General features: G+C 37.0%; 1 protein-coding gene, 1 long non-coding RNA gene and 2 pseudogenes across 2 annotated transcripts in view; 2 read left to right on the top strand and 2 right to left on the bottom strand.

The window, feature by feature from the left end:
* TES (testin LIM domain protein) overlaps positions 1-9,368 on the top strand; it is a 47,348-nt gene extending 37,980 nt beyond the window's left edge. Inside the window, exons 3-7 of the mRNA XM_011372398.2 lie at positions 69-321; positions 1,189-1,524; positions 2,436-2,651; positions 3,063-3,221; positions 8,092-9,368. Of these exons, the coding sequence (XP_011370700.1) occupies positions 69-321; positions 1,189-1,524; positions 2,436-2,651; positions 3,063-3,221; positions 8,092-8,280 (1,153 nt within the window). The 3' untranslated portion in view covers positions 8,281-9,368. The remainder of the gene's footprint in view (positions 1-68; positions 322-1,188; positions 1,525-2,435; positions 2,652-3,062; positions 3,222-8,091) is intronic.
* On the bottom strand, positions 4,999-5,117 carry LOC111746955 (annotated as a pseudogene).
* Positions 9,369-12,247: 2,879 nt separating the features above from the next.
* Positions 12,248-15,589, top strand: LOC111746953 (annotated as a pseudogene).
* Positions 15,590-15,908: 319 nt separating this feature from the next.
* Positions 15,909-19,323, bottom strand: LOC105300274. Its single transcript, XR_896586.2, has 4 exons — positions 19,130-19,323; positions 18,119-18,267; positions 17,255-17,676; positions 15,909-16,192 (listed from the first exon to the last, which is right to left on the bottom strand). It is a non-coding gene; the product is annotated as an uncharacterized LOC105300274 (long non-coding RNA).
* Between the last annotated feature and the right edge of the window lie 691 nt (positions 19,324-20,014).

Genomic DNA, 20,014 nt, shown 5'->3' with positions numbered 1-20,014 from the left:
TGTATGTACATACTTTATTATTGATTACATTATAATTAATCATTGCTTACTTTTCTCCAAAATTATAGAAAAATATGTCGTAACTGCAAGTGTGGCCAAGAAGAACATGATGTCCTATTAAGCAATGAAGAGGATCGAAAAGTGGGGAAACTTTTTGAAGACACCAAGTATACCACCCTGATTGCAAAGCTAAAATCGGATGGAATTCCCATGTATAAACGCAATGTTATGATATTGACCAATCCAGTTGCTGCCAAGAAGAATGTCTCTATCAATACAGTTACCTATGAATGGGCTCCTCCTGTCCAGAATCAGGCATTGGTAAATAAGAGGGTGTGTGGGGGGGTCCCTTTATAAAAGTTCCTGGACTACTTATTTAGGGCAGTTCCTTTAATGACCTATTCAACCTAGGTTTATTGTTTTTCTGGGGTTCCCATTACTTCTGATTTTCAACTCCTATTACAGACTTTTGAAAGTAAGATTAGATTCCTCATATAATTTTTCTGACTACCAAATTTATTAACCTTTTTGAAAGAATGGTCTGAAATTTTTATCATTTAGATGAAAAAAACAGATGTTTTATACAAATCTAGTGACTCTTCCAGCTTACTCTTGAGAATATTTCTCTTAAGACAGTAAACAGTATCTAAAGAATAAAATTTTTATCATTGTTTAAACTCAAAAAATGTTCAGCACTGTATTTCTTTTACGGTATAAGGCAAAAGCATTTTTGTATCAAGCTTCTCATAACAACTAGATGAGACATCTGAAAGTTTTTAAAGAAGATTAAATCATTAAAACGAATCTTGTGATATTATTTATAATGAAAATGCTGCTGACCCATAGGCCATTCTAAACATACTGCCTAAAAATTTGTGTTCTTTTGCAATTGTGCATTTGTATATTTAGCACAAGCAAACATTAATAACACAACTCTTTTTTTACAAATTGAAAAAAAAAGATTTAGTTTCATGAAGAAAAATGTGTTCATTTTTACTGAACTTAATCTATATAGTGTACCATTTCTTAATGTGTTAACATCTCAAGATACATGTTGATCATTTGTTAGTAATAGATAAAACCAACTTCTTTGTTAAGTAACTTGTTTCTGATGCATGTTATTAAATACTGTTGCCTGCCTGGATGGCCAAGGCATCTCCCAGTTAACACTGGTCTTCTGTGGTTTAGGCTAGGCAATACATGCAGATGCTACCCAAAGAGAAGCAGCCAGTGGCAGGCTCAGAAGGGGCGCAGTACCGGAAGAAGCAGTTGGCAAAGCAGCTCCCTGCACATGACCAGGACCCTTCAAAGTGCCACGAGTTGTCTCCCAAAGAGGTGAAGGAGATGGAGCAGTTTGTGAAGAAGTACAAGAGTGAGGCTCTGGGAGTAGGAGATGTCAAACTTCCCCGTGAGATGGACCCTCAAGGCCCCAACAGAATGTATGTCCCTGGCGGGGACAGAAGCACCCCGGCAGCAGTGGGAGCCATGGAGGACAAATCAGCTGAACACAAGAGAACTCAGTATGTGAGTAAAGTGGTCACACTGTTGGCCCAAATGGTGTATTTTATAAGTTCTTTTCTTTTCTTCCAACCTTTTTGGGGGCCATTCCTCTGTTTCCAAAAGGGAGTAGGCGAGGGAAGTAAATTGAATTAAAATTCACTTTAAGCTGATTTTAGAGAATCACCATGTTTGAAACCTCTACCTAAAGCCAAGTTTTCTGATTACTTGTTGCCATGGATAACTTTGAGTTTCATGTATACATAACGGCTAGCATTGGTTCATGCTGGAATATAGTATATTACTAATCTAGAATCTATTTTTGGTATTAATTGTTTATTTCCTCCCATAAATAATATATAGTTAGGTTAATTCAGTTTTGCTTATGAGACCGTGTCTGAAATTTAAACCTAAATTTATGTGGATATATGTTCAATCATAGTTTTTAAATCTCTCCTAGAGAGGGAAATTAAAGCCTTTTTTAATGCCTTGAAGAAAATTGTGACACTCATGAACAAAAAATAACTCAGCTTACTGTAATATATTTCTTATAGATCCATTTAGCACATCAACCAATAAGGCTTAGTCTTGTAAAAAAAAAAAAAATTTTAAGTACTAATAAGCTCTAAAGTAATCATTTTTAAGAGACCCACTTACATAAAGTTTAGGTGAAAATTAATATTAGTCTTTTTCCATAAGTGGCTTTAATTCAGGAAACAATACTCTGTTACAGATAAGGTGCAAGAATTATGTTCGAACCACCTGGAAGATTCTGTTTCACAGAAGTACTAAAACCTTAATTGTCTACATGGACAACCTACTAATTTCAGAAGAAGTTATTTCTGTTGACATTTGCTTCTCTGAATTTCTGTTAAAGTTGATGATGAGAAATGTCCATCTTATGGTGACTAGATTGTTTTGGGTGGTTTCTCTTTCAGTCTTGTTACTGCTGCCAACTGATTATGAAGGAAGGTGACCCGGCCATCTATGCTGAAAGGGCTGGCTACGATAAACTGTGGCACCCAGCTTGTTTCGTCTGCAGTAGCTGCCATGAACTCCTGGTTGACATGATTTATTTCTGGAAGAATGGGAAGCTGTACTGTGGCAGACATTACTGTGACAGTGAGAAACCCCGATGTGCTGGCTGTGATGAGGTATATTCTCTGGGGCCACCTGCATGCAGGCTCATTTTTGTAGCCCCGTATGGCCCCCTTACGGTCCTAAAGCCACCCTTAGTGAGAAGGCAACGTGAATTAACCAAGCATCAGGTGCTTTATTTACATTCAAAGAGGTTGAATGAAAAAACTTTTAATTTCAGTCATTTCAAGAGCCATGTTAATTGTGTTGCCTAATGAAAGTTTGTCCAGAAACATAAAAGATTGATTTGGACTAAATTAAATAATAACCAAAGTTCAAACTTTAGGTTATTTTCAAACTTCACTCAAGAAAGTAAGTTGATATACTTGTGGATTTAAATCCCTTATTGTCTAAGCAAAAAGTGATTATTTGTTATTTGTAGCAAAAAGAAAAATTCATGCTTCATCTAAATTTTGTCTTCTTCCCAGCTGATATTCAGCAATGAGTATACTCAGGCAGAAAACCAAAATTGGCATCTGAAACACTTCTGCTGCTTTGACTGTGACAACATCCTAGCTGGAGAAATATACGTGATGGTCAATGACAAGCCCGTGTGCAAGCCCTGCTATGTGAAGAATCACGCTGTGGTAAGAAGCATTCTGGGATATAATTGCCTCATTCGGCTTTGTGACTTGACTCTATGCCTTTATTTAAATGAGAAACAGAAAGTGCTACTCTCAAATAGGAAACATGTGATTCCTACCATAGGGTGTTAATATTTAGATAATTCAAAAGCAATTAATACTCATTAAATTGATTTGACTTGCAAGTTTTGGTTTGACTTTGGTAAATCTTAATGATTTACTATTTACCATTGGGTTGGACTAACAAAATATAAATGATTTATTTGCATGGGCCAAACATTTAAGTATTTAATGTGAGAGTATATATTTTTTCTTTGATTTACCCTGCTGTTGTATGATGGCCAAGAGATAGATAATTTAGATAAAGGGTAAATTTAAAAAGTTGACCATATATGATAAATCTTGAAGCCACAGGAGATTTAAAAGGGTACACATTTACTTATATGCGGGAAAACAGATACTAGTTAAAGATCCCCCTGAGCTATCAAGTAGAAGAGACTCCTGACTGACAAATAAAATGGCATTTTTGTGTAGTTCTAGGAGTATGATACAGTGAAAACAAGGTAACAAGTTTTGGTGTCAATGCCAATTTCCAGCCCTTACCCATTGTCCCCAGAGATTATTAGTCATTTTCTATCAACTATGCCTCATCAATATATCTCAGATCCTCACAATTATAGATGTTCTACTTTAGATCTTTATTTTCTCTTATTTGTATTATTGCAGTGACCTCAGATTTGGTCTTTTCATTTCCATTCTTGATCATGTTCAAAGCCACCTTACATAATGATGGAAGATACTCTTTCTAAAATGCAAATCTGATCTTTAAGCCTATGCTTAATAGATCCAGTCTCTTCTTGCCCATCTAAGCTGCTTCTACTAGTTATCCAACCCATATGCTACATTTCCACAAGTGAGCAGTATTGTTGGTTTATACTCCTCTTTGTCGTCTGCTCACACTTAAACCTTTGTCTGATATACCCTCCTATTCCTGTTTTACCTGACTATGCCTACACATTCCTCCAGACTCAGTTTAGGCTTAACATTTTTCAGAACACCCTTCCTGATTCCCTACCTCAATCTCTATCCCTCTTTCTTCCCATGGGGCCCGGCGTGTGTGCTTGCCCAAGTGTGCAATTGTTAATATTACTCATCTGTCTCCTCCACTAAACAATGAGCAGCCAGAGGATAGAACTTGCCTTTTTATTTCCATATCTTTAATATCCTCAATGCCTGTACCTAGGAAATGTTTAAGTGACTGACTTGCGTTCTGATATTTTTCATTTTGGAGGGGTCAACATGGACCCTCCTTATACCCGAGGAAAAGATGCTCAGTCACCATGTGGCCTGATACACAATTTAGCCAAAAACCTGCTTCTCTGAATGTTGTTGCAACAATTTCTCTATAGAAGAGGGTTATCATAATGTGTATTTTATTGTAGGGTGTGTGACCTTGGTCTCAGGGCTAGAATGTAAACTTCATGAGGGCAGAGATTTTTGTCTGCTTTGTTTCTGTTTTTTTAAACACCATAACAACACAGTAGGTAATAAATATTTATTGAATAAAGCTTTAAATAGATGAAGCCATTTTATTTAACTGTTACATTGCATCTACATTGTATCTAATCAGTGGAGAGGATTACAACCACAGATACAATTCATTCATTCATTCATTCATTCATTTTTTATTTTTTATTTTTTTAGGCGAGGCAACCCTTGGTCGACCTCACAGATTGCAAGGACTTTGTCAGTTTACAATCCCTTATTTTTTTATTTTTTACATCTACAACACCTGGTCTTCATAGGTGGTCTTCCATCCAAGTACTAACCAGGCCTGACCCTGCTTAGCTTCTGAGATCAGATGGGATCAGGCTTGTTCAGGGTGGTATGGCTGTAGACACAATTTTTTTAAAAAGAGAGAATCTCTAATAAATTATTTAGCTTTATAATAGGGCATGATTTCTTTTAAAGGTTTACTGTCGTATACAATGTACTACTGTTCTTTGCCTAATATCAAAATGAACATATATTATTATCTCCTAAACAAACTCCAGGTGATGGCAAAGAAAGCTACAGGGCATTTCTGAGGAAAAAAACTAACTTGGGAGGAAGATAGTGGTAAATGCATTAAGTTTGTCTGCACAGTCTCTACAATTCAATTTTCAAATGACCACCCCCAGAATTCACATCTACAAGATTTCACGAGACCTTGCTGCTAGAAAGCACATGAGAGCACGTGTCATTAGCTATTTCACATTATGTATATAAGTAAAATAAAAGAAGTAGGAGGGCTTGAGGGAAATAAGAACTTTGAAATAGTTGGAGTTTAAGAACACCAGAAGCATATCGTCGTCTTGCCGAAGGGTTCCGTAGTCCTCAGGTCCTCAGTGAGGCCTGGGCAGCTTCCAGATTTATGAAGTGTTAGAGATCAGTAGGTTTTTACCTAGGATTATATGTCATACTTTGGGATGAATGGCAATCAAATTATTAATAAAACTAAATTTTATGAAACCAAAAACCCTAAATTCTAATACCATTCAGTGTGTTCATTGGTTATGTTTTTACCTAAATAATTTTTCTAATTTTATAGGTGAACAATGGTTATCTCTTTTATAAATTACAAATGAAAATGTGTGTTTTAAAAGATTATAAGATCCACAAATCTGATTATATGACTGAGCCAAAGAAGGCAGACAATGGTCTAAACGCAAGAGGATAAAAAGTTGAACGTGAAGTGCTTTTACACAAACAAGTTTAAAAATATTGAAAAATTAAAATATAAAAAGCCATGAAGGAGAACATTCTAAATGAATTATAAAGATAAAAAATTAATATGTGCAAGAGCAATTGTTTGCCTGGTACAGCTACAAATTAGGAGTGTGTAATTATAACACTCATTTTTGTTGTATTCAGGAATAGTGTACTGATTATGCAAATAGAATATCTCCTTTGCTTCTCAGGGAAGACTGGGATGACATGATGTATGACTTAAGTAACTACAGTATCTGCAATCAGAAGCCATGTAACTCTAAAAAATACGGAAATTGTATTACAGGCCTGAAATGGATATTTGTAACAATACCCTAAACCAATTTATCCTCTGAGTAGCAGCCACATTTGAGACCTTTTCAAGTAAGAAGGCTCAGGCTAACTAACCTCAACCCACCTTCACCTCATCTCTCAGCAGTTCCTGACAATCACAATAAGAGACCGAGTGTGATGAAGTTTAGTCACGTGCATGTAATACTGGACAATCTTGTTGGTTTCTTCACTTATTATAAAATATTTAAAACAAAAACTTTTACATTCATTTAGAACATATATAAACAAGGCATATGGACTATACAGAGTTTTGGAGGTCTCAATTAACTACTTTCTTCTATGAGGGTTATTTTCTTCATATATATGTTCAACTAAAGAAGAAAATTATGGATGTGTGTATGTCATATGTATTTGTACATAACATACATATATACTGAATAGTATAGGGAATGTAAGTATTAATATTCTCCAATATTAGATTTTACATAAATTTTGACTTATGACAGAACAGAAGCCAATTAACTACAAGTTGTATTTTTAGTGCAAATTAATTATTCTCACTGTCAGTATATTTAATGAGTCCTTAATTACTTTAACATGATTTTCATTTACTACTGTCTAGAAATTAGTAGTGTTAATTTCATGTATCATAGGTAAGACTGATAAAATTACCACTTCAAAGCTTTCATGAGTGAGGAAAGTCTTTTTTTAATGACAAGTGTTTTTAGAGCAGTTTTAGGTTTACAACAAAATTGAAAGGAAGATAGGGATTTCCCATAGACCCACCCCCCAACCCCAGCACATGCGTAGCCTTACCCATTATCAACATCACTCACCAGAATGGTACATTTTTACCAAGGTGGAACCTACACTGACACATCATAATCACCCAAAGCCCATATTGACCTTGGGGTTCACTCTTGGTCTTGTACACTCTATGGGTTTGGACAATGTATAGAATGAACAGATGATATACATACCCATTACTAAATTATCAAATGGAGTATTTTCACTGCCCTAAAAGTCCTCTGCCCTCTGCCTGTTCATCTCTCCCACCTCCCTCCTACCCCCTCCCCACTTCTGCCAACCACTGATCTTTTTATTGTGTTCATAGTTTTGCCTTTGCTAGAATTTGTGATTGGAATCATACAGTATATAGCCTTTTCATATGGAGTTCTTCCACTTAGTAGTTTGTGTTTAAATACCCTCCATGTGTTTCCATGTCTTGATAGCTCATTTCTTTTTAGCATTGATTAATATTTCATTGTCTGGATATACCACAGTCCATATATTCACCTATGAAGGACATCTTGGTTGCTTTTAAGTTTTAGCAATTATGAATAAAGATGCTATAAACATCCAGGTGTGGGATTTTGAGTAGACATAAGTTTTCAACTCCTTTTGGATAAATACCGAAGAACATGATTATTGGATTGTGTGATAAAGAGTATGCTTACTTTTGTAAGAAACTGCCAAACTCTCTTCTATACTAGCTGTACTATTTTGCATTCCCACCACCAATGAATGGGAATTCCTTTTGTTCCATGTCCTTCTCAGAATTTCATGTTGTAGGAAAAATCATAAACTTTTTATAGTTACTCCTGTGTAATTTAATAGAATATGCTAGAACGAAAACACTGCCCTGGAACTTGTCATCAAAACTTTCTGCCTTGAATATTATAGGGATATCTTACAAGCATCAAATCACCTGTTTGGCCTTCACCTGTTATTTCTCACAGTGCTCAGCATATAGACCCCTGTTAACAGTTGTTGGCTAAAAAGATTAACTAGAAGGTCACTCTCATTCTTATTTGCATCATTAACTTAACAGGTATGTCAAGGATGCCACAATGCCATTGATCCTGAAGTGCAGAGAGTGACCTATAACAACTTCAGCTGGCACGCGTCCACAGAGTGCTTTCTGTGCTCCTGCTGCAGCAAGTGCCTCATTGGGCAGAAGTTCATGCCAGTGGAGGGGATGGTGTTCTGTTCAGTAGAGTGTAAGAAGATGATGTCTTAAGAGGAAAGCACCAGGCTGTGTTGAGCCATAGGTATCCCAAGTGGTATGCATTTCTACTGTAAAATGCAATATGGAAAAATAAATGGAAAAAGAAACTATAAAGGAAACCAGAAGATTTTGTTAAATATCTTTCTTTGCTGTTTTTCCTTATCCATTTTTTTTCATCTCAACATTTAAAACCTGGTTTAAGCATTTGATTTTAAAAATGGTAAAGAATTTTATCTTTCTTTAGCTTTCCAGATGTAAAATCTTTGAGTGGGAGGCTTGGGATTAATTAATTTTTATATCCCTGTCCCCCTTGTGCCAAACCAAGTATATATGCAAAAGTATATATGAAGCACTTGAAAGTTGGTGTGCTGAATGGAAGGATGAGCATTTCTAGCTCTGCATTCTTTTTTCCCCTCTAGTGTAAAATGAAAAGGCAATTAAAATTTTCCTAATGTCAAGGCTCTACATTTATTGCCTCATCTTATTCACTGAACGTTGTAGCAATACACAGTGAATTCTTTTGACAGGGAAATAGAAATGCAGCATAGTATGGAGAGCTGTTATTTTAATGCCTATGCATTCTCTATATCCTAATTTAGGCAGAGGTGACTTTATTGCATTTCTCTCTTTTTATTTACCCTACCTCTCAGTATTCTCTTTATAAGCTGGTGACCTCCATCTGTGGCCTTGAATATTTTATTGTCACATGTGGCATCCACACTTTTTACTTCTATAGATTTTTGGCTTGGACACTAAAACCAAAGCACTCATTTATGTAATGTTTTCAATCCAAAGAACATGTATACTTTTTGTAGCCAAGAAAATATAACTTGCATCTATTGCACTTGCCTGGCATGGTGCAGATAGATTTTTTTGCATGGTTTTTATTCTTTTCTAATGGATATTGTCCTGTGATGCTTCTAAGCCTGTTCATAGGTATATGGAATATCTTCTTCACCTATATAACTTTCATCCTTAGGTATTCCTAATGTTTACTTCCACTATATACTTCCATAAACTATGCACTATGAAAATTAAGTGTAATGAATGATATGTATACTATTATTCAAAATAAAATCTCGTTCACTTTAAGAACTGAACCTTTGTTCTTCATATCCTTTTTGTTTGAGAGCAGAAAACAATCCTTCTACAATTAAGCGCTGTTACAGCAGGGGGCGCTGTGTCCAAGGGTTAAAAATTACTGAACCTAAAACAAAGGCTTCTCTGACAAGACAGAACAATAACTAGGCTTTTTCGTTATGATGAAAAGATAAGTTTTATGAAACTTCAAAATAAATCAAAGCATTTAAGTTGTTAGTTTTAAAGTCATGTGGGAGTTTTCTTTTTTTTTCCTTTCAGAAGAAGAAAGTGGCATTTTAATTGAAGTTTGGGAAAAGTTTATATTCTCTTGAAATAAATCTAACAGGTATTACTCATACTTAAATTACAACTCTATTTGGTATTCTAAGAATTTTTTTTATTTTTTATGGAGGCCTATTGTGAAAAGGAAGCAAATGTGGAATAGTAGATTCATTCTTCCTATTAGCAAATCATAAGATATCCCTTTTTCCCCTCTGTGTGAAGTATTTCTATTATAGTGGAAATAGCAGTTTTCTCTGACACATACCCAGAATAATTTGATTTTTTTTTTCAGTTCCTGCTTGTTTGACTAATAGTGCTTCTCCCTAAATTCTACCACTACTACTCACCCCCAGACATGGCTAAGTGAGAATAGATTGAGATAATTCTCCTGCCTGCTGACATGGCCGCTCCTCATATGTCTGCCTGTTAAGCCTCCATTCTTCTGGGGCTGAGGTAGAATCAGATGTAGAGGCTGAAGAAATTTGACCAAAGCCATAACTTACTACCAGAGGTGCTAATTGCATGGATATTAGGTATTTTCTAGAAGAAAAAACTACTTTGCCTGGGAAGTACAGAACCACTAGATTTGACTCATTATTCTTATTTAGTTTGGTCTTGTAATATAAGAGAATGAGCTCTCTGTATGAGAGGTTTCAAAGTACCCTGCCATTTTTAATTATTAATCAGATTAAAAAAAATTTCAACTACTTTGCCCTATAAACACTTAATAAGAAAATAAGGTGGTTGCTAGATTAAATCCTTCCCCTGCAATAGGGAAAAGATAGGGAAGCAATAAAAGTTTTAAATCTTGATTCATGTATTTTTTTTTTCTTCAAAAGTGGACAATGAAGAATAACCTCTTGTTCTACTTATTGGTCAATAAATGGAAATCTCTTCATCCCAAACGCATTTATGTTCTGTTTTTCAGAGATATAGCTTGTCATTTTTGTACTTAATATAGTAGGCATTTAACAACTACGTCTGTGCAGTGAGATGTAGAGACTCACCCTGAAAGGGACTAGATTCGGAAGGAGAGCATACCAGAATATGAAACACGATAAAGGCACCACAGAGAGTAAGAAAAGATGTGTTTTCCCTTCTGCTGAAGCCACTGTCTGGGATATTACAAGATATAATGATGACTTCTGATCCTCCTATGCCCTAAACAGCAGTGGGTACCTGAGAACAGAAGGAGTTAGAAGAGAAAAAAAGAGGGGAGATATTTCTTTCCTGAGACCCAGGAAGTTCAAAAGATTTTGACACATCATTCGTTGCTGAAGTATATTGAGGTGACACGTTTATTATCGTATTGGAACAGAATGATTAATCATGAACTCATTCACAGATGTGCTCATATCCTATTCATCCCTAAGCAGAATTTTGCTCGTAACCCTTGGATACAGTTATAGTTTTGAGAAATCAGTGGATTTGAGTTATCTAATCCCATTTAGAAATGCCAGTTACTCAGGAACTCACTGGCCTTCATATTTGCTGTATCTTTTTTTATTTTTACTTTTTTGGAAATGAAAGACAGAGTTGTTTTTTCTTTAATCAACTTAAGCTGAAACTTCTATGACTGAAGTCTTCAAGCATAGATTTACAAATCTGACTTTGAAGTATTTCAGCCCTATTTCACCGAAGGCAAAAGATTCATTATTGACTCATTCTTAAGGAATTTCCAACAGGCAGTGTTTAAGCTCATCCAACTTCACCATGGTTACCAGAGAGACACTACCACCCGAGATCAGTATTAAGCCTTTGTTTCAAGATGCCCTGGCATATCTGAACTTGTCTTTCGGGTGTTCACTTATTTCTTCAGAAAACTCATGACTCCAGTAATGTCTCCATAAAATAGCATTTTACCACCAACTGTACTATATTCTTTCTGCCCCTCCCTGACGTCTCCTGATTTAAGTACTCAATGACAACTTTGGTGATTATACTGAATACTCACATATGTGAAAAGGACTCATTGTGCTGGAGCACATGGGTTTGTTTTGAATATACAACCTGAAACACATTCTTGCTTAACAGAATCTTTTTTTTTTTTTTAATGTATTTACTAGATGCTTAAATAGCTTTAGCTAATTATTTTGTCTCTTCCTGGGAAACATGTCATTGTAGCTTCTATTTAATTTGATAATGTATTTTGAAACACTCAAAACAAGATATAATTAATCTTTTATACTTGTTTTGAATGGCATTTCATGCTGACATTTATGAAGGCTGCTCTTGATTTTTCTTCAATGATACTTCTACCCAGGATATCTTGATCTTCAGACAATAACGAAAACAACTTGTACCTAGTTATCTTTACTAGAGTCAGCCATTATTAAACACAGAGACATTAGAGTTGATGTCACCAGAAATACTGACTGAAGGCATCATACTAGTTTAAAGGAGGAGTGCTGGTTTTAAGAGTCTAGAGACCTTCTAGCCAAGTCCCATTGATTCTCTCCTCAGAGTTACAGCTAAGTAGGATGGAGAACCAGATTGTTGGATTCGGGGAGTCTAGGAAATAATAGGCCCAAGTATGGGATGGACATCTCTAAAAATGTTGAAGTCATCAAGAATAAGGGAAAACAGTAGAGAGAACAGTGAGCCAGAGGCTATCAGTTATTAAAAAAAAAAGTTATTAAAAAAAAATGCAGGAGTATCCTGGAGTTTGACAGAAGTGGGAACTAAGAGATGAAATGAGTAGTAAATCTGAGGCCATGCACTATACTTCAAAGAGCTCATTGCTAGGAAACATACAGGAATTAGTGGAAATAACAATAGAGAATGAGTAAGACATCTACCCCATAGGCATTGTGAAATGCCCATATGGGAGAAAAAATAACTGGCCTCTATTCAGAGTACTACAGAAGAAATATAGACTTTGAGGGATAACTGGGTATCAGAGCAAGGAGATGAAGAGGTTGACAGTAGAAGGGAGTTGATAGTACACAGGAGTTGCATTTCAGAGGGCACAGAGGTAAAGTTAAGGAGTATAGGAAGACCAGGTTAAGGGATTTACAAAGCAGAATGGATATCAAGTTTCCAAATGAGACCAAAACATACAGATAGATGCCTGGGATAAGCAAGACTGAGAGGCATACCAAGGTTAGTTTTGATAGTTTGCTAGAGAAGAATGACAATCAGTTATGAATGCCTTTGGCTGTAAGTAATGAAAAGCACAGCTAAGACTGGCTTAAATACAAGACATAGGCCAGCACAAATTTGGCTTAGAATAAGCTCTTTTTAATCTCTCTGCTCTGCCATCTTGTATGTGATTCCTTCCATTTTCAGATCTGTCCTTTTATTCAAGCACTATGCCTTCAAAAACAGCACTCAAAGTATAAAGCCAAGAAGGGGGAAAAGGGCGTTTTAATCTCCTAATAAGGAGAAAAATCTTTCCCAGGAGTCCCAAAATGGTGAATAACAAAATGAATTAAGTAACATCTGAGTTAGCCATGAAAACCATATAAAAGTTTCACTAGTCGAGATGTAATTCGTTTGGTCTAAAGAACGAAGTAGTAGAAGAAACATAGTTCAGTAGCTTTAAGTTAAAAAAAAAAAGTTTAATTGAATTTTTTAAATGCCAATACAAGGATCAAAGTACATTGCTCTCAGCAATACTTACCAAATTTCATCTTCTCTCCTACCTGCTTTTCTCACACCACCAGCTTCTATCTCCCCAAGTCCCCCAAACCTCAATTTTTCCCAATTTCTTTTTTTGCACTCTGCCATCTCCACTTCTCTCCATTGCTTCACTCATTTATTCATTCACTCACTCAATATTTATTGAGCATTTGCTATATGCCTGGACTGGTTGCAGGCACTGGGAGCAAAGCAGTGAACAAGACAAACAAGATCCCTGCTCTCACAGTGCTTTATGTTCTAGGGAAAATAGAAGTAATTTTAACACATATAATGAAATGTAGCCAAATGGGGAGAATAAGATTCAAGATCAGAGAATATATAAATAACAAGAGGAAGTCAAAGCCATTCAAATATTAGCTAATAAGGGCTTACATTGTAGCGATAATGAGGTTCAAATTGTTCTAAGATTCCAAGCATTCACTTTTATCATTACATGTGAGAACTGGTGTCCTCTTTGACAGTGTGAATGGATTGAGAGAAGTCTGTGAACTCACCCACATGAATTATTAATAGCCCAGTGCCTAAGAAATTACTATTAGATCTTAGTGCTAACAGAGCTTTACTCTCCAAAGGAAGATGTACATTTTCTCATTTCTAAAATTGAGAGTAACACAAATAACTACATCTCCCTTTCACTTCGACTTTCAGGAAACTTTGAGCAAAATCTAACCCTCACTATCATAGCACTTAAATATCTTTTAGTTTTCCAGACAACTTTATTGTGTAAGTTCATTTGACCTGCTTCAAATTCTTTGTTTAATTAGATAAGGTGTCTTTTCGGTTAGCATCATTTTTTTTTTTCTTTTCCAAATAACCAAAAGGGTTATTCATTATAAGGGTATAGGCAGGAACTTGTCAGGCTGAGGAAAGAATAGAAACTGGGTTGGGCAACCATCAGATGTCTTCCCCATCTTGCTCTCATCCAAGTTATTCCCAGAATATCTGCTCTATTTTTCTTTTCTGTGGACACGTTCTTTCTGGTCCTGAGTCCACAGGGTTAGTGAAAGATGGATGCCCTAACACTTCTGATTTTATGTTACAAATCTAGTCATGGGCTGCCTCTAGGCTCTGATTCCAAATTCCCTAAAAAGAAAATCTGATTGACCTCAATTGTTTCATATTGTTTAAGCCAGTTTATGCCCAGGAGACATAGTCATGCAACCTAAGCCAAAGTTACAAATCTCCTCAAATGAGGTTTGAGGGGGAAACAGAATGGGAATAAAGAGGTTTAGGGTGAGCAATTTAGAGGGTCATCTACAAGATGACTATGATGATTGTAAATAAGTAGATAGAAGGATAGGTGACAGATATTGGCTAGGTGATCACCAAACTTATTTCCAGTGAGACTATATTTCCCAGCATCCACTGAAGTTGTGTAGGGCTTTGTGATTGAGTTTTACCCAACAACATAAGAGAATATAATGTGATCCCCTTCTAGGCTTGACCATTAAAAGTCAAGATTCCCAGGCAGTGCCCCCTGCAGTCCCCCAGATCTGTCTCTTGCTTCAACAGTGTTTGGGTGGAACAGACCCAGAGACATTCTTTCTTCTAGCCTCTGACCACCCTCCAACCTCTTTTCCAGTCACAACCTTTGGAACCTTCTCAGCCATCCTTGGCCTCTGAGACCAGCCAACATCGTGTTTTGAGCTTAATTCTTTATTGCCGAACAACCATGAGCTCTCAAATCTGTCAGAATTATTCCACCGAGGTGGAGGCGGCATCAACCGCCCGGTCAACCTGTGTCTGCAAGCCTCCTACACGTACCTCTCAGGACTTCCACTTCAACGGAATTGATGTGGCTCTGGAAGGCATTGGCCACTTCTTCCCAGAGTCAGCCGAGGAGAAACTTGAGGGTGCCAAGTGTCTCTTGAAGATACAGAACCAGTGTGGCAGCCGCACCCTTTTCCAGGACCTGCAGAAGTCTTCTCAAGATGAGTCGGGTAAAACTCAGGAAGCTGCATGGTCATACAGAAGAACCTGAACCAGGCCCTTTTGCCCTGGGTTCTGTCCATGCAGACCCCCATCTCTGTGACTTCCTGGAGAGCCATTTCCTAGACGAGGAGGTGAAACTCATCAAGAAGATGGGTGACCACCTGACTAACCTCCACAGGCTGGCCGGCCCCCAGACTGGGTTGGGCAAGTATCTCTTTGAAAGGTTCACCCTCATGCATCACTAAGAGCCTCTGGAGCCAGGAAGCTTTTGAGAGGCCCTTCTGCATACCCCTGGCCTTGTGCTGCACTTCTTCCTGAAACCAATAGGCAGCCTTCTAATCATCCTGGAGCCCTCTCCCATGCCTTGGACCAAATTGAAACAATAAAACTTTTTGCAGCTTTACTCATCTGTCTCCTCCATGAGACTATGAAGAATTTAGAGCAGTAGTGCTAACCTTATTCATCCCCTGTTTCCAAGCATCCCAATGCAACACATGACCTAGTCAAGAGATGTTTGTAGAACGAATAAATGGTGTGCTTTATTTCTCTGTACTAGTTAGGAAAGATTAATGTTCATGATAAACAACCCTAATCTCAGTGGCTTGAAACAATAAATGCTTACTTCTTGCTCATAGTGTGTTCCAGTATGCTACAGTGTGGAAAGGAGGGCCTCCTTTATCTTTTGGCTCCACCACCTTCTAAGTGGGACTTTGTGACTACCGGGATGAACTGAATGTGGCATGTATGCCTTCCTATGCTAGGTCCCAACAAGTGACGTGACCCCTCCAGGCTCTCTATCTTGAATGATGAAGCCCAGTTATTACACTATGAGGAAGTCCAAAGTAGCCTACTTGGAGGGTCCATCGGAGAGGTCAACATGAAGAGGTACTGAGGCTCCAAGCCCAATACCAGCATTGATCCCAGACAGGTGGGTGATGATTCTTCAAATGATTCTATTCCCCAGCCTCAAGGCTTTGAGTTGAAGACTCTGACATGAGCAGAGACAAGCTGAACTCACTGTATCCTGTCTAAATTCCCAAACCATAGATTCCATGAACTTAAATGAATGGTTGTTTTATGCCACAAATTTTGGGGTAATTTGTTATGCAGCCATGTTATCGGTCACATCTATTGAACAGAATTATTTGTTAAATAAAGGAGAATTCCTGAAAAATATGTGAATTTACTCTGCATACTACAAAATGTTATTTGTATAAATGCACTACTTAGGTTATTAACTTTTATTCTTTTATCCACCTTTCCTCTCCCTTTAATTAAGGATTTATACAGTTGTGCAGTCTTAATAAATGTAAGTCCATAAACTGTCTGTAGAATTTATAAATATCAGGAACATTTATAATATCAGGAACATTTATAATAATCTAGACTTAGAAAACCTTAGAAAACCTACTATTTTCAACACAGTACATTCCAAGGTTTGAGGTCATGACCTGGAAGCAAGCAGGAGGTTTATATTCCCATGGAGAATCTTCAGTTCTTGAATTCCTTTGCTGGACAAATGGAATCCTCAGCACTCCAGTTGCCAAGGTGAGAAACACCTTTAGTGCTACTAATGAGTCAATGGGAAAGAATTTAGAATACTGGGCCATGTTTATTCTCCAGATTCTATGAAATAAAATTTTATTTAATGAAAATTGAGTGGGGATTTATTAATCACCCACAATTCTCAAGTACTGTGGGTATAAAACTATATATAGTATAGGCCTTGCCCTCAAGAAGTTCACAATCTCATATCCCATAAAGGAAACAGGTATTTAAATGAACTAACAATCCATTGTGATAAACCAAACAGAAGATAGAAAATCTGGAGATTAGCCCAGAAGTTTGTCAATTCTTACAGTTTACCAAAGAATAATGGCATGCGATACTATTCATAATCAGTGACTTACCCAATTCTAACAATTTTTTCTGAAATTTAAAAATGAATTACTCCTTTTAAATTTATATAATTTAGGTATCATACCTTCAAAATAATTAAATGTTTGTAAGAGTGAATAGCAAAAGAGCTTGTGAGTTTTGGCAGTCCTACCTGACAAAGGCTTGTAGTACTTTATTTTTTGTCCACACACATTTCCTCTCTTCTTGTTCCAAATGCAGTTCTACTAATAGTCTTGAAATGGGGGCTAGAGAAGCAGGAAAGAGGGAAGCTGGGACAACTTAGGACCACAGTGACAAACGGTACTTTTATTCTGAATTGATTTTCTGCCAAATGGTACTGCGCCCAGTATTTTCCAATATCAGGAAATACCCTGTACAGTTATTGCAAAATCTGTGAGATAATTGTAAGGCACTATTATGAAATCATCATCACCATTGAATATTCATTAAGGATTCCCCTCTGCCCACTGCTCTGGTGGCAGGAGGCAGAGCAAATGCACACGCAGCGGGCTGCACCCCAGAGGGATGATTCAGTATCTCGTCGAGGGCCTAGAGTAACTCTTGCTTCTTCACCTGTAAAACAAACACAGGAATTCCCATTATGTATCTCCCACCAAAGATCTTTAGATGATAATCATAGAGCCCTTTTCAGAGTACTTAATGTGGGTTTCACCAAAGGAAGAGTTAATAGCTTTAAAATAACCTTTCTTAAGTTTGTGTTGGGAGAAGCATTATCATGTGAGAGCACATTTTGGCTGAAATATTTTTTTAAGTTTATTTTTTTAATTGCCTTAACATTCTTTTGATCAGTAGAGCTAAGTCGCTGTTCTAAATGCTTTATACACATACACTCACTTAATCTTCACAACAACATTTGGACGTAGGTACTTTTATTTTATCATTTTACAGATAGCAAACCGAGGACAGTGGGATTAAGTAAGACCAAAACCGCAAAGCTAAGAAGTGTAAGAACTGGAATTCGAACTCTGACCCCAAAGTCTGAATTCTTATTTACCTCACCATACTGCCATATTGAGTACAAGTCTCTTCCCTTTCATATAAATTATGTCAGGATCACATAAAAGTAGTTTTCTTTTGCTTATTTGCCCTTCCACAGTAATTCCTCCCGTGCACCTTTGCATCTTCCAACAGCATTCGCCAGTCCTTTAAAGAAAGAAAGGCCTTCCCTCGTTAAGGAGTTGCTCCATATCTCATTGATTCTGGGCTGTGCAACCAGCAGCAGCCCCGGGTCAGCCTGCTAAAGACAGAACCCTTTCTGTTTCTCAACCTAATCCCTCAGAGTTTGAGCTGAAAATAAGAACTGCCCTACTGAGGTGCCAAAGGAAACATACTTACATTATGAAGTGTTACTAACAAATGTTTCAGAGATTTTAAAAGGGTACATTTCTGAATATCTGAGGCATTTGTAAACAACCCAGACATACAGGACATTTGCAGCCCAAGCTCTGTTTCTGGGTTGTATAATCTTCTTCTTGAAAACCAGCACAGCTGTTGCAATACCGTTTATCAATTGTTCAATGATACCAACAAATGTTTTCTAGGGTCAAAGTAATTAAAATGGTATTCCAGTCCTTTGATTTTGAAATGCGCATTGTTAATATAACTTTGGCATTCTTTAACAGATTACCAAGTGGAATCAGAGGTTTATGTTTATAAAGTTTATAATCATTCTACAAAGTTCAAGAAGTTTGGCAGTGGTTTGAAAACTTGAAAAGAGTAATAAAAGGTTACCATGAGGAATTCAAAGCTGCCTTGTATGGTAATGCTGATTCAAACTTGCACATACTTCAGCATTACAAGTTTAGTGGTGATTTTAGGGATGGATCAGTGTGTAGCTGCAGAATAGCTACAAAAGTATAACAGTTGTTTGCCAGTTACAGGATGAATAGAGACTTTGGAAAACTTACAATTAATATCTCAGCTTTGAAAGCACATTAGAGAAATGGGAACGTGAGAGGAAGACAGACAGAGAGTCAGAGATGGAGAGAATTATGATTTCACTTACTTTTTGGCCTCATTTACTACGTATTTATAGCCTCCTTGACTCTCAGCAGCAGCAGCTTCACCTTGCCTTGTAATTGTAAACCGTACACTTTTGCCAACCTGGAATGCACTCTGTGTTTCTGCCCACCCCAAACCCGCTCTGAGTACATGCTCTCAAATACTGCTATCCCAAGCTCTTGATTTGTTGTCAGCCAGTAAAAGGAGTTTCCTTATGAATCATACTGCGTAGGAAGGCTGAGTGGTAGACCCTACACTTGTGCTTTAATCTGTATGGCATGCATTTGAAATAGAAATTGAGAGTTTTGTTCAACATCTGACTTCGAGCACGTTCTCAAGAAGTTGGAGTGTGACATGGAAAAATCATGGTGTCTCTCCTGCTATGGAAAAGTTACTCCCATGAGATTGTCTCCAAAGGGGTAGGAGCCACGGTGCACACGTTTGGGTTCCGAGGTCCCTGATTAGGAATAAGCCCGTTTCACGACCCTTGCAGATGACCCAGCTTTTCCATTTGGATAATAAAAGTAGTCTTTCCTTTGGTAAGTTGAAATGGAAAGGTGTGTGGCTGAAAATACACAGTTGCTGTAGACAAAGACTTTTATCAATTCTGTTGAACAACTGTAAAAGCTGACGGATCACACTTTTAATGGCAAGAAGGTGGCTAAAGAATATTATATGTGTCTTTATAAAAGTAGAAACAGATGTGAGAACATCATGTTTCTTCATTTGTTTACAATAAGTTGAAGAAAATGAATTTTCTTACCAGGAATAGACACATTTCACTAAATAAATTAAGACACTTACTGATTTTGATTAACATTCAAAGAAACGAGTCAAGTTATTTACCTCACATACCTTGTAACATATATTTCCAAATATAGGCAAGTGA

Source organism: Pteropus vampyrus, unplaced genomic scaffold (assembly GCF_000151845.1).
Source record: "Pteropus vampyrus isolate Shadow unplaced genomic scaffold, Pvam_2.0 Scaffold206, whole genome shotgun sequence".
In the NCBI taxonomy this organism is placed as follows: domain Eukaryota; kingdom Metazoa; phylum Chordata; class Mammalia; order Chiroptera; family Pteropodidae; genus Pteropus; species Pteropus vampyrus.
The sequence above is the reverse complement of the archived record's forward strand: the minus strand, read 5'-3'. Positions and strand labels throughout refer to the sequence as shown.